The 22,545-nt window shown below is 38.8% G+C and overlaps 2 protein-coding genes across 2 annotated transcripts; both read left to right on the top strand.

Annotated features, from left to right (window-relative positions):
• The first annotated feature begins 3,608 nt into the window (after window positions 1-3,608).
• On the top strand, window positions 3,609-7,680 carry pard6ga (par-6 family cell polarity regulator gamma a). Its single transcript, XM_083537944.1, has 3 exons — window positions 3,609-3,821; window positions 4,248-4,470; window positions 6,521-7,680. The coding sequence occupies exons 1-3, from the start codon at window positions 3,756-3,758 to the stop codon at window positions 7,468-7,470; spliced, it is 1,239 nt and encodes a 412-aa protein (XP_083394070.1). The 5' UTR covers window positions 3,609-3,755; the 3' UTR covers window positions 7,471-7,680.
• An 8,566-nt stretch (window positions 7,681-16,246) lies between these two features.
• adnp2a (ADNP homeobox 2a) lies at window positions 16,247-22,339 on the top strand. Its single transcript, XM_083536634.1, has 4 exons — window positions 16,247-16,547; window positions 17,342-17,462; window positions 17,546-17,638; window positions 18,450-22,339. Exons 2-4 carry the CDS (start codon window positions 17,355-17,357, stop codon window positions 20,916-20,918), a joined length of 2,670 nt encoding a protein of 889 aa, XP_083392760.1. The 5' UTR covers window positions 16,247-16,547; window positions 17,342-17,354; the 3' UTR covers window positions 20,919-22,339.
• The last annotated feature ends 206 nt before the right edge of the window (window positions 22,340-22,545 follow it).

Below are 22,545 nucleotides of genomic sequence, written 5' to 3'. Positions count from 1 at the left end.
TTCATCATCAGTGTGTGACTCACCACAGGACAACATGAGCCCCAACTCTATATTCAACACACCGGCCTTTAAGGTGTGACGGATAAATACAACCCAATAAAATGATATGAGCGGCATAAAAACTGGTATTTTCTAAATATAATAATAAACGTGAATCCACCGTGTTGTTTAGTGTTCATTTTGTTAGCTTGGGGGTTTGAATTTAGCGGTAATATATTATGTGTTAGCGGCCGGAGCAGCCCCTGTAGGTAAGACGTGACCCAGGCAAACATCTTGACATGCATCAAGAGTGAGTCATAGATAGATGTGGCGGAGAGAATCCGGTAATTTTCAAAAATAAAACATTGTTCAGAATCAGATAATAAATAAAACGGAAATAATGTATGTATTCTTTTTGCGTGGCCCGGTACCAATTGACACACGGACAGGTGCCAGTCCGCAACCCGGGCATTGGGGACCACTGCTCTAGACAATCCAATGTTGAATTAGAGTGAGCTGAGACACAAGATTCACATTTCCAGTATGTCTATTTCATGATGTGTATAATTTGTAGCTTGATGTGTTAGTAATACAAAAATTTAATCTCACTGTGAAAACTTGCCATTGCAGAGACCAGCTATGATAAAGCCAGGATTGATACAGCCTTGTGCCTGAAGCACATTCTCTTGTATGTATTCTTTGAAGGGGACCACGATTGATAGATGTGGGCAGAAATACTGTGGTTGTTTTGAGGTGATTGGAGGATTCATTACCTGACATTTGCAGCATGCTGTAATCGTGATTCATGGATATAGTCAATCCTCTGATTTTGATGATTTCCCTTTGGCTCCTTGGGCCAAACAACTGCATCATCTCCAACCTTAATGGTAGAATAATTGGGATTGGAAACACAGCATTTGGCTGACCTTGCTGAACATTGATTTGTTTGAATTGGTTAAAGGCACGTCAGCCATTAAATACTTTAAAATGTCTATTAAGAACATCAGAAATGCTGTCTGATTTGTAACTCAAATTACTGGATGGATGAGATTGAAAACAACTGGTCCCTCTGTTGTATGTTTTTCTTCATGGATCAGGAGATTGTTTTAGTGGAAAAGGAATCCTTTTTTCATGGGGCAGTGGAAGGGCGTGGAATAGACAATGGTGGTGGGTTACAAGAGGTAGGTATACACAAGACTCTTTTCTGTTTTGACACTGAGATGGTGGAATTAACTTCCTCTAGATTTCTGAACACTGCCTATCTTCAAACGACAGGTTAAGACCTGCCTCCTCCTAAAACACACAAACTAGCACTTTTTTCCTGTTTGTTTTATTTTAATACTGATGGTATCTTAAGTCTGCAAACTTGTGAACCAGTATTAAGTATTGATAGAGAGTTTAGAGCACTTTTGTACTTGGCTCTGAATAAGGTTGTCTGCTAAATGCCATAAATGTAAATGTTTTCTTTGTTATTTACATTTTTGTCTCCATATTTATTTCATTCCCACCACCTTTATTCACAGCCTCAAACCTAAACTTGATTATTTAAGCCCACATCCATACACACTGGTTAAAGTCTTTTTTTTTCTATTGTTTTAGTGACTTTTGTAAGTGTAACTTTAAAGAAGTTTAGTAAAAGAGAGAGGGATCACAAGAGTTATATTAATTTTTCGGTATTATGTATTCGACAAATCCATTACCTTTGCTGTAAAGCAATTTCAGTCACAACACAGCTCGTACATGCAGCAGCAGCAGCATTTCTGAGATATTAAGCACACATTTAAATTTCTAATGCAAAGGGAGCTGTGAGGATTAAAGGTCCAGTTCTACAGTATGTATGGAAGATAACTTGAGATCCATGTACACTATATGATTTCATAGGCCACACCAGGTAAACACTGAAATTAACATCTTGGCAGGAGGAGAGTCTCAGGTGGGTTTAGAAACAAGCTTGCATCTGTTACATCTCTTACAAGTCCTTTCACCTTTTGTGTGAAACTCTAAAGTATTTTTTCCCCTAAAGACAAAAGATTCTGCACTTCTGTACATTCTTTGTGCAATTAGTCATTCATTGAATACAGGTTAAAAGTTATGCATTGAATAAATGAGTATAGTTTGACCCCTAGATGGCAGTATAATCATCAGTAGTAAACAACTGAATGCTCTGGAAATAGTGACCTCAATCCTTCAAACGTTTAAACGTAGCACTTTATCCCCATTCCCACAACTGAGCATTCATTTCATTGCTCGAATTGAGTCAAGTCTTCCTCATGTGTTGTTTAATTTCATATATTTTTTACTAAAATAATCTTAGGGGCCCCCCCTAAGTCTATTTTTTACTTGTCATGGGGGGTCCCTCATGCATTATAGGGGGTCACGGATCCGAGCACTGGCATCCATGGTGGGGTTGGGTGGGATAAGGGCCTTACCACATGAGTGCCAGCCTTTTAGAGGTATAAGGGTGCAGAGCAGGGTGTGATTAGTGTCATCAAGTAGGTAGAAAAAATTCCTACGTCACTATAATGCTGTGCCATCCTACTTGGCTGAGGACGGCACAATGGCAGACTGCTATCCTTATATTGTTCAAGTAATTTTAAGGTTGTAAAAATTGAGGGATGAAAATGTATACGAAACGTTTTTTTTTTTATTAATTTTTTTTTTTTTATTACGTTTAATTTCTTTAGAACTTAACAATGAATATAGTCCCAAAGCAGCTTTACTGACATAAATACATTAAAAATCTACATTTATCACTATAACTTTATACCTTTAAGATTATCTCGTTTGAGCGACAGAAGGCCACAGTTTCAATAAGACGCCATCAATCTAATTCAAATTCTTTTAAGGAGATCTTTCTCCTGCTTGTCATATTAGCCAGTGACTAGCGACTTCCTGAGCTGATATAAAGAAGAGATCTTATGAGAACCGAAAGGGAACCTATCCTAATCCATTGTTCAGTTCAATCATCAGTTCGAATTGTATAGTACTTTAAAAAATGGACATCGTCCCAAACAGCTGTGTTGTGGTGTACAAAGGCAAAACTGTAAAAATGTTTCACTATCCAAATTTACCTTTATACTGTACTTACTGACTGTGACATGAAAATAATGTAGCAGTACCAACCAGATTCAGATATATTTTCATGTATGAGAATCTCTGAGGATTTCTATATGTAAAAAAGGTTATTAAGAAACTGTTAATGCTTATTAATAGTATTGTACACATAAAATTTTATCCTAAGAACATTACATCATTTTTATCTATGAATATGTGACCATGTAAACATACCATATAGTATGTGCACTGTATAGATATAGAAATAACATTTTTAATTCCTGAATAGGAGGTACCATCGGTCCACTGCAGGCCAGATATTTGTGATATGTTCTGCTCTTCAAAGAGATAAAAATATGAGCAATTTTACTTGTTTATCCAGAATCTGCTATTATTTCTAGGACATTTGATGCTTTTTCACATTTTGCATGGTTGGAAAACACATTGCAGGTTTCCCAGAACATGAATCCCAGACTTGCCTACTGGATTCGTGTAGGTTTTCTTTTAAAAGTCATCTCACACAAGAGGAAAATTACACTGAACAATTTTAAAAGTCAAAGCTTATTATTTCCCAGGGGAAGTGATGCCATCACAGTCATTTACATGCCCCTCCTCGGTGCATTAGACAACTATCAGTGCTTCTCTTCCTGGACCCTGTATTGTAGGCACTCTGTGGTTATGCGCACAGAACAAGCCTTTCCAGGACCAATTATAAAGGAAAAATGATCCGAAGTTTGTGCAAATCTTCAGCTTGGCGCTGCAGTTCGGTTGTTGAAGTGAAAAGCAAAGTAAGTTCACATAATAGAGTTGGAATAATTGACTTATACATTTTATCGAAGGTTCATCAATACTAACACTTTTGTATAAATCTAGCACTGAGAAATAGTTTTCTTATTGTTGATCATATATTTTGGTGCGAGATGCATGAACTGGGAATTTCCTTACACTATATTTAGAGACTGCTGCTTTTTTAAGACAAACAAAAACGTCTTGTCTGTGCATGAATAATTGTCAAAACTAGATTTCAACATAAACACTGATTCTGCTTGTATGGCAATTAAAACTTTTGCTAAGTTCTGAGACACTGTAAGTTACTACAGCTTTTATTTACTCTAAGTTAGAATATTTGGAAGCTGTAGCATAGCTTCTAATTCACCACTAGACATTTTGCTGTATTTGCCACTATATAAATGTTTCTTTTTTTTTTTCTTAAGTTTGGTGCAGAGTTTAGGAGATTTTCTCTGGATCGCTCTGAGCCTGGTGTGTTTAAGGACTTTTGGCAGTTTGTCCTGAACCTACACCACCTGTTTCCCACAGACATCTACATCAGCTATGCAGACGTACATGGAGATTTACTGCCGATAAACAATGATGATAATTTCTGGAAAGCAGTGACTTCTGCACAGACGCTACTGCGTATCTTCATCCAGTTGCAAGGTATGCTTTCAGATTTGCTATAAAAAGGACCCCAAGAGATAAAAAATGTCCAGGTACACGAAAAATTCCCCAATGGCTCAGTATATTAACATGTTAAGAGGGACAAATATTCTGTCTCTGTACAAAGAGACATTTGTCTCAAAGAGACATTTGTATTACCTCAATGTAATGCAGATTTTAGGAAAAAATGGGGTCTAAATAATAAAAAAAAAGATAATAACAAAAAAATTATATATATTATAAAATTATAGATAGATAGATAGATAGATAGATAGATAGATAGATAGATAGATAGATAGATAGATAGATAGATAGATAGATAGATAGATAGATAGATAAAAGAATGTACAGAAGTGCAGAATCTTTTATTGTTAGGGGAAAATAAATTCTTATTCTACTTTACCTGCTCCCAGTCCTGAATACATGTAATATATCTTCCATACATCTGCCGTAAGACTGGACTTTTAATCCACACAGCTCCCTTTGCATTAAGAACTTAAAATTGTGCTTAATATCTTAGAAATGCTGCTGCTTAGTTCACACGTACGAGCTGTGTTGTGACTGTTTTCTTTTTCGCTTTTCTTTTAACCCAGAAAATTGTAGCAAAGGTCATTTATAATTTACACTTTCAACAGTCACTAAATCATTAGTATTAGTTTACTGTAGTTAAGTATATAATTATAAATATTAGTATATATTAGATATATATTAGCTAGAAACAGCAACTCCTAACCAAAATCCTCATATAGTCCTTACAATGTTTTTGATAAATTCTCACAGTGTTTGAATAACCTATACAGCACTGTGTGAATATATTCCCACAATGTGGTATTCAGTCTCGCAGTGTTTAAAACACTTACAGCACCGAACAATCTCTTACATTTTGTGTCATCTGATCTGAAATCCTACAATTACTACATTGTTTAGCAAGAAGTTTGCTTCTTAGATTGAAAGTAACTGTTCCTCTCTGTTTTCTGCTCTGTTTACTGGCTGTTTATCAGAGTGCTCATCAAGCCATGTGTTTTTGTTTGCAGCCTCTCTGTCTGAAACAGGAAGCAATTTATCTCCTCCGGAATTATGTGTACTTAAGTGTAATTGCTGAGCGTTTTTTTTTTTTTTTTTTTTTTTTGACAGGCTTGTTTACATGACAAGACCTGGTCATATCCTAAAATATATTACATTGAATAAAAAATATCCCTGACAACTAAAAAAAAACTATACAAGTATAATGTCCTGTTCATATAAAGTTACAAATTATGTATATTAATACACTACATTGCTAAACGTACGTGGACACCTGACAATCACCCATGTGTCCTTTTTAAACAAACCTCTTCAAAACCTTGGCATCAATAGTGAGTACTTCTGCTCCACTTTTATCTGAAGGCTTTCTACTGCATTATTTGGATGGCTGTGCAAATTTTCCCTTTCAGCCTGGCACTTATTCAGGTTTGGCACTAATGTTGGTCAGGAAGGACATTCGAGTACTTCCACATTAGCCTTAGCCATGTATTAATGGATCCATGTGTTAATTATCCTATTGTTATACTGAATCAGCTTTAGAATAAGCCCAGTGAAGGAAATATTTGTTATTGTTATAATAATAATTATATTATATCATACAAAGTTATTAAAGAAATTTGTGTGGGGCAGATTGATTAAGACCCACATATGGTCAAGAATCCATTAGCTTTTGGTGACACAGAATGTCCTGTAGCATGGAATTTTTGTGTCATAGTCAACCCTAGTTAGTATACTGGATGTAATAATAAATATTATTTAAAAATGATCTTCAGACTGTTTTTTCCCCCTTTTGGGAATCTGATTTACAGTAATGCTTTAAAGGCTATATACATATTCTAGACATTTGAAATTTTAGTTAAATGCTGAGATCCAGGATTAATTGTTGGAGATATTCTATCACTTTGGGGTTTTATTCTTTTTGTAAATGTGACATTTGAAGCAAAAATTTTTATAATATACTGCCAAATAGTATATTGGAATGTTATTATAGCATTTTACACCTGTCTATACCATTGGTGTTTTGCAGATGAAATGGACCAGGTTAACATTAGTGCCAACTGTGTGTCCAAGAGAAAGAAGTCCACCATATCAGTATGTGCTGATGTCAGCCGCAGAGGACACGTTCAGATTGGAGTGCCTCAGAACTTCCGTCCGGTCTCCTCCATAATTGATGTTGACATCTTGCCTGAATCCCACAGAAGGGTTCGTCTGTACCACCAAAGCTCAGACAGGCCTCTGGGTTTTTACATTCGTGATGGCATTACATTCAGAGTAACTCCTCATGGACTTAAGAAAGTGCAAGGAATCTTCATCTCAAGAATGATTCCTGGTGGACTGGCTGAGAGCTGTGGTCTTTTAGCCATTAATGACCAGATTCTGGAGGTCAATGGTATTGAGGTAAAAGGCAAGAACCTAGATCAGGTTACAGACATGATGATTGCTAATAGCCGCAACCTAATCCTCACTGTGAAACCAGCAAACCAATGCAAAAACGTAAGAAATCCCATCATCTCCACTAAACCAAAATTCCAGTTTGATGGTGAGGGTTCTGTAAGCTACCCAGGACTTCCTATGATTATGGGGGCCTATGTTTGGAGACGTAACAGCTCTGTAAGTGATGATGATTTAGACATAGTTATGGAGAAAACTCTAAAACCCCAATCTCAGCCCTTGAGCTCTTCAGGAGCCTCTCCAGCTTCCGAAATTAGCATTCGCAATCGCCACAGAAATGGCCAACTTTACTCTCAAGAACTGTGCCGCTCACAGCCCTGCCTCAATTACACAACTCATGCTGGGTCCAGAATGTCATTGCAGAGAGAAATCAGCAAACAGCAGCATTATAGGAGCAGCCCAGGATTCAAACAGAGCACATGTAGCACCTTTGATATCTTGGGCACACTGAGCCCAGATCTGCGGCAGCGCCTCATGATACCTCAAGGGGCCATGGAGGAGGATGGAACTGTTATTATTCTATGATACAAACCATGAAATCTATAATGATAATCATAATTTTAGAATATTATGGATTATAAACCACTTTGTGTGTTACAATATTGTTAAATAGTGTATTTATTTCACTATTTAACAGTATATTGCATGATTAGTCTATTCTATTTTAAATTTATAATATAATTAATTGCAATAACCGACATATCTTTGATATGTCAATGATTCCCAATAAATAAATAAATAAATATAATAAATACTGTATATGATATAGCCAGCCCAAACTCTTTGTCTTGCCTATATACATAACGTGTGTGTGTTTGTGTGTGTGTGTGTGTGTGTGTGTGTGTGTGTGGGGGGGGGGGGGGGTAATGTAATCTATGTGGGGGGGGGGTACACAGTAATCTAATCAGGCAGTAACATGGCAGGATCACAATGCATAACATCATGCAAGACTTCACTTCATCAAACATCAGAATAGAGAAGAACGCAGTCTCTTATTCCTTTTATCAAGGCAAGGTTCCTCCACACAGAAAAATAGAAGAACAATCACCTGTACTTATAGAAATGTACCTTTGGGTCCTGGCATGGTTTAGAATTACATCCTGATCATACATCCTGCTTGAAAAACATCTGTGAAATGCTATGGAAAATATTAGGATGTAATTTTAAACCATACCAGGACACAAAGGTACACTATAAACAATTACTGTTAAAAACTGCCATAATCTGAGTTTTTCAGAGAAATCCCCTATAAAACAATGCATTTTGAGTGATTTTTATGTGTTCGTGTTTACACAGAAGCGTTTATCAGTGTCTGAATTTACTCTTGTATTTCTATTCACTCTGTCAAGTGGACTTTACTAGTTTACTTTAATGTTGGGAACAGTGAATAAAGGGTGTTGTGTGATTTCAGACACAGTGTCTGAGTGTCGACTCTGAACGCTGTTAATTCACAGTATACTGTAATTCACAGTATACTGTAGTATACTGTGAATTAACAGCGTTCAGAGTCGACACTCAGACACTGTGTCTGAAATCACACAACACCCTTTATTCACTGTTTGGAGATCAGTGATTGCTTCAGTTCGGCTCGTGACCCTTCAGTCTTTAACATACATTTTTTCTCTGACTGTTGCACCTGTGTTTGTAATGCACTTTTGTTATGACAAGAAAAATCAAGAGAAGTTGTAATTAGCTGATTATAATATAATTAGCTGATTATAATTTGCTGAGGAAGAGCACCACAGATGCAATATTTGCTTTGAGAATGTTGATGGAGAAGTATATAGAAGGTCAGAAGTTGAAAGTTGCATTGTGTCTTGTGGATTTGAAGAAAGTGTACGACAGGGTGCCGAGAGAGGAGTTGTGGTATTGTATGAGGAATTCAGGTGTGACAGAGATGTATGTGAGTGTGGTGCAGGACATGTATGAGGACAGTGTGACAGCAGTGAAGTGTGGAGTAAGAATGACAGATTGGTTCAAGGTGGAGGTTGGACAGCATCAAGGATCGGCTCTGAGCCCTTACCTGTTTGCAGTGGTGATGGACAGGTTGACAGATGAGGTCAGACAGGAGTCTCATGGACTATGATGTTTGCGGATAATATTGTGATTTGTAGTGAGAGTAGGGAGCAGGTTGAGAAGAGCCTGGAGAGGTGGAGGTACTTGCTGGAGAGAAGAGGAATGAAAGTCAGTAGGAGTAAGACAGAGTACATGTAAGTGAAGAGGTAAAGCAGTGGAGTGGTGCGGTTGCAGGGAGAAGAGGTGGTGAACGTGGAGGAGTTTGGGTACCTGGGGTCAACAGTGTAAAGTAATGGAGAGTGTGTTAGAGAAGTGAAGAAAAAAGTGCAGGCAGGGTGGAGTGGATGGAGAAGAGTGTTAGCAGGAGTGATTTGTGATAGAAGGGTATCTGCAAGAGTGAAAGGGAAATTTATAGGACTGTGGTGAGACCTACTATGTTGTATGGTTTAGAGACTGTGGCATTGAGTAAAAGACAGAAGGTGGAGCTGGAGGTAGCAGAGCTGAAGATGTGGAGGTTTTCATTGGGGTTAACGAGGTGGGACATGGGGTATGTAGGATGCTTTGGAGACAAGGTGAGGTAGGCCATATTAAGATGGTTTGGACACATGCAGAGGAGGGACAAGGGGTATATCGGTAGAAGAATGCTGAGGATAGAACCACTAGGAAGGAGGAAAAGAGGAAGACCAAGGAGGAGATTTATGGATGTGGTGAGGAAAGCCATGCAGATAGTTGGTTTGAAAAAGGCAGATGTAGAGGACAGGGGGGAATGTAGATAGATAATCCGATGTAGCAACACATAAGTCAAGTCAAGTCAAATTTTATTTATATAGCGCCTTACAGCAACCAAAAGGAGCACAATGCACTTTCCAGTAAAGAATAACAAAAAAAAAAAATAGACAGTAGACAATAAAATATAAGAAATATATATATATATATATATAAAAATATATATATATAACTACACAGTAGACAATAAAATATAAGAAATTAAAAAAAATATAAGAACACAATATATATGTAAAAAAGCAGTTGAAACAGGGCTACGTGTTAAAAGCTTGTATGAATAAAAATGTTTTCAACTGCGATTTAAAAACACTCAGCACAGTGATGGATCGTTTGTGAACATAAGGGAAGAAGAATGAAGAAAAAAAAAAGAAGACTGTTCAAGACCCCAACTACAGCAAACTCTGATCTCCATTATTCATTCATTCATTCATTTTCTCCCGCTTATCCGTAATTTGGGTCGCGGGGGCAGCAGTCTAAGCAGTCTAACCCTGCCTTCGACTGCTGCCCAATCCTCACAGCACCGTCCCTAACGGTCCCTCCTGCAGGTGGTGAGCCCACGGAAAATGAGCTCCATTATGGTGTCTTCAAATGAAAGTACAGTTCATCAACTAAAATCTCAATAAGAGCGTTTGTACACATATGACAGAAATAAAGTCACACTGGTTAGTAATGTCTGAAGCTGGTAGTGCTGGGAGTTTTTGGGGTTGTTTAATCATCCTCGGCTATCATGAGAGATTTAATGAAGATTTTCTGCTCTTTTTCTCTTTTTGTTGATTTCATCTTTGGCTTTGGCTATAAGATGTGTTTTTCTGCTCTTTTTCTCCTTACTTCATGATTCTGCTTGTTCACAGGTGTTCATCACTACTCTCAATCCTCACAAAAATAATCACTTTATTATTTTATTAACTTCATCACTGCTTCAGTGTTACTTCTATCTACTGTACATTTAATTTACAGAAGTAGACTGTAAAAACTGTAGATTACTGGCAACCTTGCTGCCAGTAGTTTACCATAAAATCAACGAGAAAAAAAAGCAAAATAGACAATTGCCGGTTTGTGTGTGTGTGTGTGTGTGTGTGTGTGTGTGTGTGTGTGTGTGTGTGTGTGTGTGTGTGTTTGTGTTTTGTGGGTTACCATTATGTACAGTAGAAGCCTGTGTTTAAGTCATGGATCGAACAAATACTAGTAATATTATACTGCATGTTGCTTTATATAAAGGCAGTAACTGTGTAATTGATGTAGTGAAAAGATTTTTACTAATTTAAATCACAACCAAATCTGTAGATGAAATCAACTGAAAAGCTGAATGTTATTTTTTTATTTGCTTTTATTTTGATGTTTGGTTTGTTGTGGTGTTTTACAAGACTGTTTTATGGTGTTCAAGATCACAAGATAAAGGTTTGTTAATAGACACCATTGTTGAGTTTCATGTGCTGATTCTTGATATCTTTTTGTGTCTACATGGCGCTGCAGCTCTAAAGATTTTTTGCATAAAATGTTTTTCAAATCTTTTATAATAGTTTGTTGGAGACTCATATACTATCATAAAGAATATAAAATTTGTTAGAAACCACCCATAAAATCAAATAATAGTTTATTAGCTGATTATACCACTATCAATAGTTAACCAAAACCACTAAATTACAAATATTTTTTTAATAATTAATGTGCTTTACAAACACAGTTACAACAACCAGAAAAAAACTAATGTTAATGATTGAAGGGTCAAGAGCCCAAATAATCTGATCTCCAACTGATCTCCAAAATGGTGATGTCAAACAAAACATTTTCAAAATAAAATAAACCCTGTTAAGTCTCAAAAACTGTTTTGTAGATATTTAACAGAAATAAAGTCGTCATTTGGACTTTACTAGTAAATTAATGTAGCGAATAGTTACAAAGCAATAATGCAAAAAGTATTATGTTTACTCGTATTTACATTAATAGTATTTACATAAACAGTAATTTCATGGTTAATCATTTACTTAATAATTAATAAATCTAAAAATAATAAATGTTTTTACCTTTGCTATTTTTTTTTCTTTCACAGTTAAAACTATTAAACATTTTTACAGTGTTGCTATTTGATATTTCTTGATATTTCTGTGTGTAAAGCTCTTGATCTGTATCTGCTAAATAATAGCAATAAATGGATGGTGAGTGAACATATATATATTTTTTTATTGACCCAGTATAAGAATCTTTTTATTTTTTTGGTGAACTACATGAAGGTTAGAAATCTAGTAAGTAGATGGTCTTTATCTTCTGAACTAATGCTACTTCCATTATGCAAATTTTACATTGCAGTCTTAGAAGATGGTCAGAGCCTTTGCTTTAAGACATAGCTGACAAAGCAAAACAAGTGTATGTAGTGTGAGTCTAATATATATGTAAATATGTACAGTTTCAGCCAAAAGTTTGGACACACCTTCTTCAACATTGTACATTAATAGTGAAACATCTATACTATAAAATGTATAAAATTCTATTGTAAATTAAAGTGTTAGAGAACCCAAAATGCTATTTTATTTAAAATAATTGTAAATATTTTATATATTTTATATAGTCCAAAGTAGCTACATTTAGCTGTGACGACAGCTAAATGCTTTATTACACTCATAGATTCACAAGTTTTTTTCAATTCACAAGTGTGTCTTTTTAAGAGTTTATTTGTGACATTTCTTGCCTTCTGAATGTGCTTTAGAGCACCAGTTGTCTTGTGCAGAGGTAAGGGTGAGTACTGAGTTGACAGCCCTATTAGTGCTACTACAACTACTGTACACAAAAAAATTCATATAATGGCAAGAAACACTTAGTTAAGTAAAGAGAAAAGACAGTCCATCATTACTGAAAATGAAGGTCAGTCAATCCAAAAATTAAACCACAAGTACAGTTTCTGAAACCATCAAACGCTATGATGAAACAGGCTTTTTCTGCAGAATGCTTTAAGAAAGAAAGAGCAAGAGCTACCTCTGCTGCAGAGGATATGTTTACTAGAATTACCAGTCTCAGAAACCCCCCGATTTACATAAACGTTCAAGTTCAAGTGGCAGACTTATTTCAACATTTACTGTTTAGAGGAGACTGTGTAAGTCAGGCCTTCATGGTAACGTTGTGGCAAAAAAACTACTCTTAAAGAACAACAAGCAGAAGAGACTTCAAAAGCTGTCCTTTGGTCTAATCAGTCCGAATTTGAGATTTGAGACCATGGTGTCTTTGTTGACACCATGTGAACAGACAATTCCTGAATATGTGGTTCCCACTGTAAAGCTTGGAGGAGGCGTGAAGGTGTAGAGGTGCATTGCTGGTGACACTGTTGGTGATTTAATCTAAGTGGAGGCCACATTTAACCAGCATTACTACCACACATTTTGCAGTGACCTGACATCCTATATGGTTTGCAATTAGTGGGACCATCGTTTGATTTCCAACAGAGACCCCAAACATACCTCTAGGTTATGTAAGAGCTATTTGTTTTCTTTTGGGAAAGTATTAAGTGCTGGTGATTGCTATTTCTTTACTCTACATTCCAACTCATCCCAAACCATCTAAATTGGATTTAAATCAGGTGATTGTGAAGGCCAGGTCACCTGATGGAGAACTCAATCTCAATCCCAGACACAATCTCAGTGTTCAAGTCGAGGCTAAAAACATATTTATTTAGTCAAGCCTTTTATAAGTTGATGGATCACTCTATCACTCCTCTCCTTGAACAAATAGCTCTTACAAAAGGCTTATAAAAGGCCTTTTATAATTGAGATATTCCTAAGCAGCTGCATGACTGCCTGGTTTGGGAACTACACCGTCTCGGATCTCAAGACCCTACAGTGGACAGTGAGGACGTCTGAGAAGATCATCGAAGTCTCTCTTCCTTCTACCACGGACATTTATACCACACACTGCATCTGCTAGGCCAGCAGCATTGCAGATGACCCCACAGACCCGTCACACACACTCTCCACCCTCCTGCCATCAGGGAAGCGCTTCCGACGCATTCGGCCGTCACATCCAGATGTGCAACAGTTTTTTCCCTCAAGCCATGCACACACACACATTCAACTGTGTGACTAAACTGTGTTACTGGTCTGTACAACCCGAACTCAACACACACACGTACTCACTTCACACATCCATGTCTCAGCACCACCCATATTATATCACTTTATTATTACAAATTGTTATTACATGCTGTTTACATGCTGTTTACGCACATCTTTTTGACTGCTGTTATTGCTGTTTTGCACAAACCTTTTTGTTTACATTTAGTTGATTACAAGGTTCACTCCTGTACTGAATATTTAGTTTTTTTTTACACTCTGCACTGTGTAATATAGAGCAAGTTTACTGGCCAAGCTATTTTGTGTTTTGTGTATTTGTTCTACACTGTCTTGTCTTGCACTGTTTGCAACAGGTTGAGGACTTACAAGTCCTTAGCTCTGTGTTTTCTGTTATGTAGCTTTATGTTGTTAAATGTAGCACCAGGGTTCTGGAGGAACGTTGTTTTATTTCACTGTGTAATGCGTCAGCTATATATAGTTGAAATGACAATAAAAGCTTCTTGACTTTACTTGAAGTAGATTTTTCATAGGTAAAGGAGCAGGTCTGAAGGGATCATAGATGTAGAGTGTTTGGTGAACTGGAATATTTGTATTCTGTCATTCCCTCACTCTCACTTGTTCACTCAGGTTTGTTGACGATTGTGTGGAGGGGTGTCTCTTATCTCAGAGATCCCACATGTTTGTGTCTTGTCAGAGTCCCCAACTGCACAGTGTCTTTAAAATTTATACAACAATAAGGATACTTAATAATCCATATTTCACTCTCCCTGTTACCCCTCTCTCTCTCTCTCTCTCTCTCTCTCTCTCTCTCTCTCTCTCTCTCTCTCTCTCTCTCTCTCTATCTCTCTCTCTCTCTCTCTCTCTCTCTCTCTCTCTCTCTCTCTCTCTCTCTCTCTCTCTCTCTCTTTCTCTTTCTCTTTCTCTCAGTTAAACATGCTCCTAAGGTACCAGTGACCACTGTTTCTGTTGCTTTCCTCTCCTCTGATCTCCATCGGGCCTGCTTCGCCCCTTCCTGCCTCTGGATGGGGTTCTCTTCGATTGGAGGTCACTCTGTGCAGCTGGGGATGGTTTCTCATGAACGGCCCGGAGATCCATAAAATTACGAGCTTTGAGGATGGATTTGGACTGTACTTAATATCAACAGTCTGCTACGCTGACACAGGACTACAGGTTGCATCTGATCACCATCACTGCAGACCTCAACATTGTTTAGTTGTAATTAATGGACATTTGGTGCCACCCAGACAAGGATGGGTTTCCTCTTGAGTCTGGTTCCTATCAAGGTTTCTTCCTTATGCCATCTCATGGAGTTTTTTCTTGCCACAGTCGCCACCGGCTCACTCATTAGAGACAAACTTGCACTTATAAACAACAATCTTATTAATTCTTTCTTACCACAATATCTGTGTAAAGCTGCTTTGACACAATGTCCATGTGAAAAGCGCTATACAAATACAAATGAATTGAGTGCTTTGAAGATTTAAAAATATAAAACATATTTTCTAGGTTATTTATATTCTGGGTTATTTAGCATGTTTTTGTTTACTTCATAATTCCATATGTGTGCCTTCATAGTTTGTATGTCTTCAGAAATAATGTACACCAATCAGACATATAATTATGGCATTATAACATTATGACCAGTGAAGTGAATAACTGATTATCTCATCATCATGGCAGCTGTTAGTGGGTGGGATTTACAGTTTTAGGCAGCAAGTGAACTTTTTGTCCTCAAAGTTGACGTGTTAGAAGCTGGAAAAAAGGGCAAGCGTAAAGATTTGACAAGGACCAAATTGTGATGGCTAGATGACTGGGTCAGAGCATCTCCAAAACTGCAGCTCTTGTCAGGTGTTCCTGGTCTGCAGTGATCAGTTTCTATCAAAAATCCAAGGTCCAAGGAAGGGACAGTGGTGAACCGGTGACAGGGTCATGGGCAGCCAAGGCTAAATGATGCAGCTGGGGATAAAAGGCTGGCCCGTGTGGTCCAATCCAACAGATGAGCTTCTGTAGTTCAAATTGTTGAAAAAGGCGATGCTGTTAATGCGCAAAGGGTCAGGACTGTTTTAGCATCAAAAATATTATGGAGGTGGTCATAATGTCTGAACGGTAGCCATAAACTTATGCCTGGTCGGGTTAATACACATATGTATATGTATTTATATCTTCATTCAGTCCAAACTGTAGTCTAAAGTGTTCTGACACTTCAGCATCTCACTAGAAATCTGTTAGAGCCATGAGTAGGTGTCATGAATGGCTCACATGAACATGTTCCATCAAGTCTAAATGGCAGTGTATGATGAAGGGATGGCACAGGTGGCCAACCAGGTAAACTGACAGGACAAGGTGCGCGTCAAGTGAAATCCAAAACGCCACTCAAATATGACGTCAAGGTTTTTGACCACGCCCACTTCGTTTGATCTCAAAGGACTTTTTTTTGCACTGTGTCATCCGCAAATTGCCTACGTCACTTCCCGTCTTCCTGTGCGCCATGTTTTCCAGAAAGAGCAGGCTAGTATTGCACTGAGGTGAAAACAAAAGCGTTACAAAAAAAATTATAAAAAACGGTGCGCCTTTGTTTTTTATTAGAAATCACAGCCGCACGAGCGTGAAAACGTGGGAGTATCCGAGGAAGGCGTCGGTTCATGAACATCACACCGCGCGCCTCACGGTGACGCCGGAAGACAACACACGCAGCCGAAAAGCATCAAACTCGACCGCCTTCCTCCTGAGCGGATCGTCAAGGTAGAGAGGCAGCATACACACACACACACACACACACACACACACACACACACACACACACACACACACACACACACACACACACACAGCGTCAGTGTTCATTTTCCCCAGCTGAGTGTCAGTGCAGCACAGGAAACATGTAGTGTATTTTTTCCTCCAGCACATCAACTTCAACATCAGATTTACAGCAGGCCTTTTTTTCCACACACAGCTGCTGTTACCCCACTGGCTGATGATTGACAGGTTCCCCATTCATTATTACAGATTTATGATCACGTATGCGCCTCTATTTAAGCTCTTACAAACAACTATAATCATCACAAAAGCTTTGTATGTGATCAACCTGTATATGATATCCCTCTGATTTACAGAACCAGCCTGTCATGCTGATCAGTTACTCTATACATTTATTTTACTGTGTTTTAGTGTTCTTGTAGTTATAGTGAAGAGATCTACATCTGCATTCAATCACCCATTAGTGACCCGAACACCTCGATGATGATAAAACTATTATGAATAGATTATCCACATTGAGTCAGGTTCCTCTCTAGGATTAACATTTCACATTTATGGCATTCTGAAGACTCCTTTATCTAGTGAACTTATTCTTGCATCTGAGCAGCTATGGGGTTAAGGGCCTCGCTCAGGGGCCCAGCAGAGGCAGCTTGGAGTGGCTGAGATTTGAACCTCATGGCCTTCAGACCATTGTCAAAAGTGCTATACAAATAAAATGTAATCTTCATATGCAATGTGAGCGAGCGGATTATGAATGTGCCTGTGCTGTGGCCCTGTAGAGAAACGAACACAATGTACCAGGTGCCTGTGAACGATCTGGTAAAGCTCAGAAGATCGCGGAAAAAAGTCAAGAGTATTCTGTGCGACATCGCGCTGCAGAGTTGTAAGGACTTGATTGAGGTAAGTGCTCGTCAAAAACAAAAGTCTACTTGAGATCGAATCTTCCTCTGGGTGTTTTAGTCATATTTAATTGTTACCAACAGGAATACAAAACCTTTGATGCTGGCGAGGCGAGTTTCAACAACACCGAATGGAGCGATTTCACGGATGGACATGTCGGAAAGAGGAGAAAAAAGGTGTGTGAGACATTGATGAGTGGTGTCCTCCTTAGTGATGTGATAAGTTTTTATAAACTATAAATATTTAAATAAAATATTATTTTATCAAAAAATACAAATTTTACTATTATTATTTGTGACTGGCAGTCATTTTGACTTAAGTATAATAAATTTTTTTAAAGAAATATTTGAATTTGAATAATTAGTTTGTATAATTTTTCTCACCTTTCAACTTTTTCATCTGCCTATTAAAATAAAAAAGAATGAGAGTTATTCTTAAATAATGTTTCCCATTCACTCCAAATTTTACTGTGGCACAGAAAACTTGCCCTCCATTAACCAATACCAAACCGAGGTATGTTTATATATGGTCATAAATGTGTACAGTCACTGACTACATAAGTGGGTCTCAATCATTTCCAATCTCAGCATTGCTTATTGGAAAATAAAATAAAATCAACCGGGACCCTATTTTAATTCTATTAAATGAATAAATGTTCTAGTACTAATTTGTAATCAAATATGATTTCAGCAGCTGAAGATAGAATTGGCTGGCAGAAGGTGTAATAAACCATGCAGCATTGATTCTAATGTAAGATTTGTGTAATTAGGTTTGTGAATGAACCTTCCAGAAATATATTCGTATCCGATGAAGTCAAATGAAATGTATTAGAACGATCTGCTTTATTTTAAACCGAACGAGCTATTGATTTTCAGTTCTGGTCTTTATCAGAACACCTCAGGAAGATTGCTTGAATGATTGACTGGTACATGACTTTAACATGAGCATTACTGTTGTTGCTTGTGTTTTCTTTTTTTCCTCATAAAGTGGAAATATCGGACGGAATCCTTGTGCTGCAGCCTGTGCTGGTTTTCCACCCGGTCTTTTTACACTTTCCGAAGTCACGCTTTGCGGTGTCATAGGGAGGAACTAGACCTCGCATCACTTTTAGCCTGCCCCCAATGCCCTTTCGTAAGCCGTCCAGAAACCATAAATCAGCACCTCAAGTATTTCCACCCCACACCTCCGAAACCAATATCCACACCCACCGTGTCAGTTATTCAGCCACCTAAGTCTTTAACCTTTCCAACCTCTTCCGACCTGGCTGAAGATCGGTACATGTGTGTGAGCTGTGGCTACTCTGACTCTTTGCTTTATGTGATGAAGAAACATGTTTTGGTGAATCACTATGCAACATTGTTGAACCGTTACTTTGGGCACAGGTTGGAAAGTGCCCAAAACTTGTCCGTTCAAAGCAAAAGTGCCAGAGTTCTAAATTCTAAGTATTACTGCAAGGAGTGTAAATTGCCAGCAGAGACCATAGAACATCTTTTGTATCACATTTTGAGTTCGGACAAGCATAAGGATCTTCACTGGCATATTATGCCGTTTATCAGCGAAAAGACTCCAAACGCCGGGCAGGCGAACTTGCTGAACCTTGCACCAAATTTGAATCAGGCTAAAAATGTAAGCATGGTCCGAGGTGCCAACTTTGAGCAGCAAAGCAAGCAAATGAAAGGACATTCAGCTGCTAAATCGAATGGCACGATGCTCATGGCAGGGACCGCAAACTCAGCAGGTCTTCTTTGCTCTGCTGGAGGGAGACAGGTCTTCCTTTCCTCCCAGACTCCTGCTTTACTACAACAACAATCTACTAGTGGAATCCATCAAGGGTTGTCTACCTTGTCTTCCCCCTCGCTTGTTAAATCTATAAATATGATGATGCCAAACAAACAGGTACCCATGACCATGACGATGCCTAGGCTCTCCCAATCTCAATCAGCCCAACAAGTGCTTTTGCCATCCGGAGTTCAGGTCAATCTTCCAGGCAAAACTAATGTACGTCCGCCCATGCTGTTTACTCACAGGCTACAGCTAAACCAATCTGCCCACAGGCAGCCCATCATAGCCTCTCAGTCTGTCAGACTCATTCCTACAGGCAACAAGGTGAATGGCGTACCGACGTACACTTTGGCTCCTGTTCAAGTAAACACCGTAGCTGGCCAGGCCAGCGCTAGCCATGCAGGCAATCGAACATCAGTAGTTATGACACAGAATAGTCCTCAATCCTCAGTAATATCTTCGTCAAAATCTGCGGCCCTGCCTGCTAAGCCTGCACCTTCAGGCCAAAAAGAGGTCCCGCGTAAAAAAAATTGGCCAAACAAATTGGCGGTTTTTGCGCCATTCCTAAAGAAACAAAACGACGATACTGTAAAATGCCTACGGTGCAAGGTTCTGTTGACCGAGCAGTGGATCTTTCAGCACTTGCTGCATGGTTTGAGGTGCCTGTTTTGCCCTCTGATGTTCTACTCCTTCAAGCAGATCATGGAGCACTCAAACAAAGAGCACAACTTGAAAATCAAGAAAAACCGAGACTTCATCAAAGGCGAGTACAAGCTGGACTGCGACGACGAAGGCAATATCGAATTTTCCACCTTCAGCTTGAACACCGACGTTCCCAAAGACTTGCTGGATAACCGAGAGCTCAACCTTGTGCTGGTCACTAGCGCTCAAGAGAAAATCTACATCAAGATGTACCCAGACTCTGCGAAGGCTGTATACCCGCCCACCCTGAAAACCATACCTACAGTATGTCCGTTCTGCCAGATCAAGCTGCAGACTTTGGAGGCCTACGAGTATCATTTGAAAACAATACACCACATCGTACCCACCATCCACGCCATACTGAAATCTCCTGCCTTCAAGTGTATCTACTGCTTCGGCGTGTATTCGGAAAAGTCGACTCCCAAAACCATTTCTATTCACGTACAGCGCTGTCGGTGCGCCCCCAAGAGTGTCAAGGAATCGGAGAAACGTCTGAATCCAGACACAACCGCGCACGTCAATGGCGAGAGGGTAAACTCGATCCAGCAGAGTTTCCAGCCACACATCATACTGAACGCAGACGAAAAACACACTGCCAAAGAAAAGTCCAAGCGGGAGTCCAGTGGTGAGAAAAACAGAGGGGTCAGGGCCTGTAAGAATGAAGTTCCTGCCCCAGCCGAGCTTGTCCTGGACCCATCAGGAATGGAGATGCAATCGTTCGAGAACAGGAAAGAGTTCCTCACAAAGTACTTTCACACTAAGCCCTACCCCTCCAAACTGGAGCTGCTAACACTCGCTGCCCGTCTGTGGTTGAACAAGACAGATGTGCTGCACCACTTTGGTATGAAACGGAGCAGATGCATGAAAACAATCCAGAGGAGAAGAACTGTAGTACTACTGGGCTTCAACATGTCCGAGGTGAATAAAGTGAAACATGACCTTCTTATTCCAGAGGTGGAGCCCAAAGTCTGAAGAACCCGATGAAATACTGTATTTATATAAGCATGCTTAAGTTAGAATTCGTGTTCATTTAAAGTTAAGTGATTTCTATCAGAGGTGTCAAAAGAACGATTCGGAGGGCCATATTATAGGGTTTGTCCTTCTCCAGTACACTGTTTAGGTCATACACAACTTTATTATTAGCCAATAAATGAATTGGCAGCACTAAACGGACAGTCTTTGGCTCGATCCGTTTGGAATTGCATCGTTTAGTTATGTTTAAGATGTAATTCTAGGGTTTGGGTAAGGATTGTGTGTAAATAATTACAGATATATTCATGTTTGGGTACCATTTCTGATATTATTTGCCAGTTTGTAAGTTGGCAACTCTAATGTTAGTATTTTTTACACAGCTATCCTGTAAATGCACTCGTGTGTATGGGCCCCTGTACATTTCTAATGTAAAAAGTGCTTTCTGAGACCTGTAGTATGCATTTTGTTCAGCTGCAGTGCATCACTTCTGTATGAAATTCTACACACTCACCGTCCTCTTGAGTAGGAACACGTGTTTGCCTGCTCATTCATATGGTTATCTAATCCGCCGGTCATATGGCAGCAGCGCCAATGGTACCCACGTCAAAATAGGGACAAATTTGTGTTTGGGCCGCTTCGGGTTTCTTGACAAAATGGTGCAGGGGTAAAAAAAAAAAAAAAAAAAAAAACGTCTGGGGGAAGAGGATTTGTAAACTGAAACACCTTGCTGAAATCGGAGGAGAATGGCCAGACTGGTTTGAGTTGACAGGAAGTGTATAGTAACTGAGCAGAAAAGCTTTAGGTGAACAGCAGCAGAAGACCACATCAGGTCAAGAATGAACTTTTGCCGTTGTAGCCCATCCACCTCAAGGCGTTTTCCGAGATGCTTTTCTGCTTGAGGGCGGTTATAAAGGCCGATTATACGAGTTACTATTGAGCCTCCTGACAGTGCAAACCAATCTGACACTTTTCGCTCCGTCCTCTTGCCTGTAGAACAGTCACTCGCTGAGTGTTTATTGTATTTTACCCCTATTTTGTGCATGCCTGTATGTACAATTCCCAGGAGATCGGCGGTTTCTAAAATGCTCAGACAAGCCCATCTGCTACACATTTCCATTACAAAGATTACAGTTTTTATTCGTTCTGATGAACTGTGCATGATTTAATGCATTGTGCAACCGGCACATGATCGATGAACTGATCGGATAGCTGCCTAAATAAGCGCAAATGTTCCTAATAAAGTGGAACGTGAGTGTAGTTTACCACTAGTACCTTTGAGAAGTTCAGTGTATCGATTTACGTCATTGCTTCTTCTTCTTCTTTTTTTTTTTTTAATCCTATGTTGAGTGTACTAATAGAAAGAAAGAAAAATGTTTGCCTTTTAAAACCATTCATATTCTATTAAAAAAGTTTATTTGGGATGGGGTTGTGTTCTATTTCGAATTTATAACCTAACGAGTTTCTTTCAGCACGATCCGGTGGGAGAAACAGTGGGTGGAGCGTGCTGATTACTGCTGTTAAAGAGTATATTCTTAATATTGTATAATATATTTTAATTTTATATGAAGCCCTAATGTTTTACCAGCAAGGATGCGGATAGCATAAGCGCAATCTTATGATATGGACA

Source organism: Silurus aristotelis (genome assembly GCF_946808225.1).
Source record: "Silurus aristotelis genome assembly, chromosome: 1".
Classification (NCBI taxonomy): Eukaryota; Metazoa; Chordata; class Actinopteri; order Siluriformes; family Siluridae; genus Silurus; species Silurus aristotelis.
Note: the sequence above shows the minus strand (reverse complement) of the source record. Positions and strands in the feature narration are given on the sequence as shown.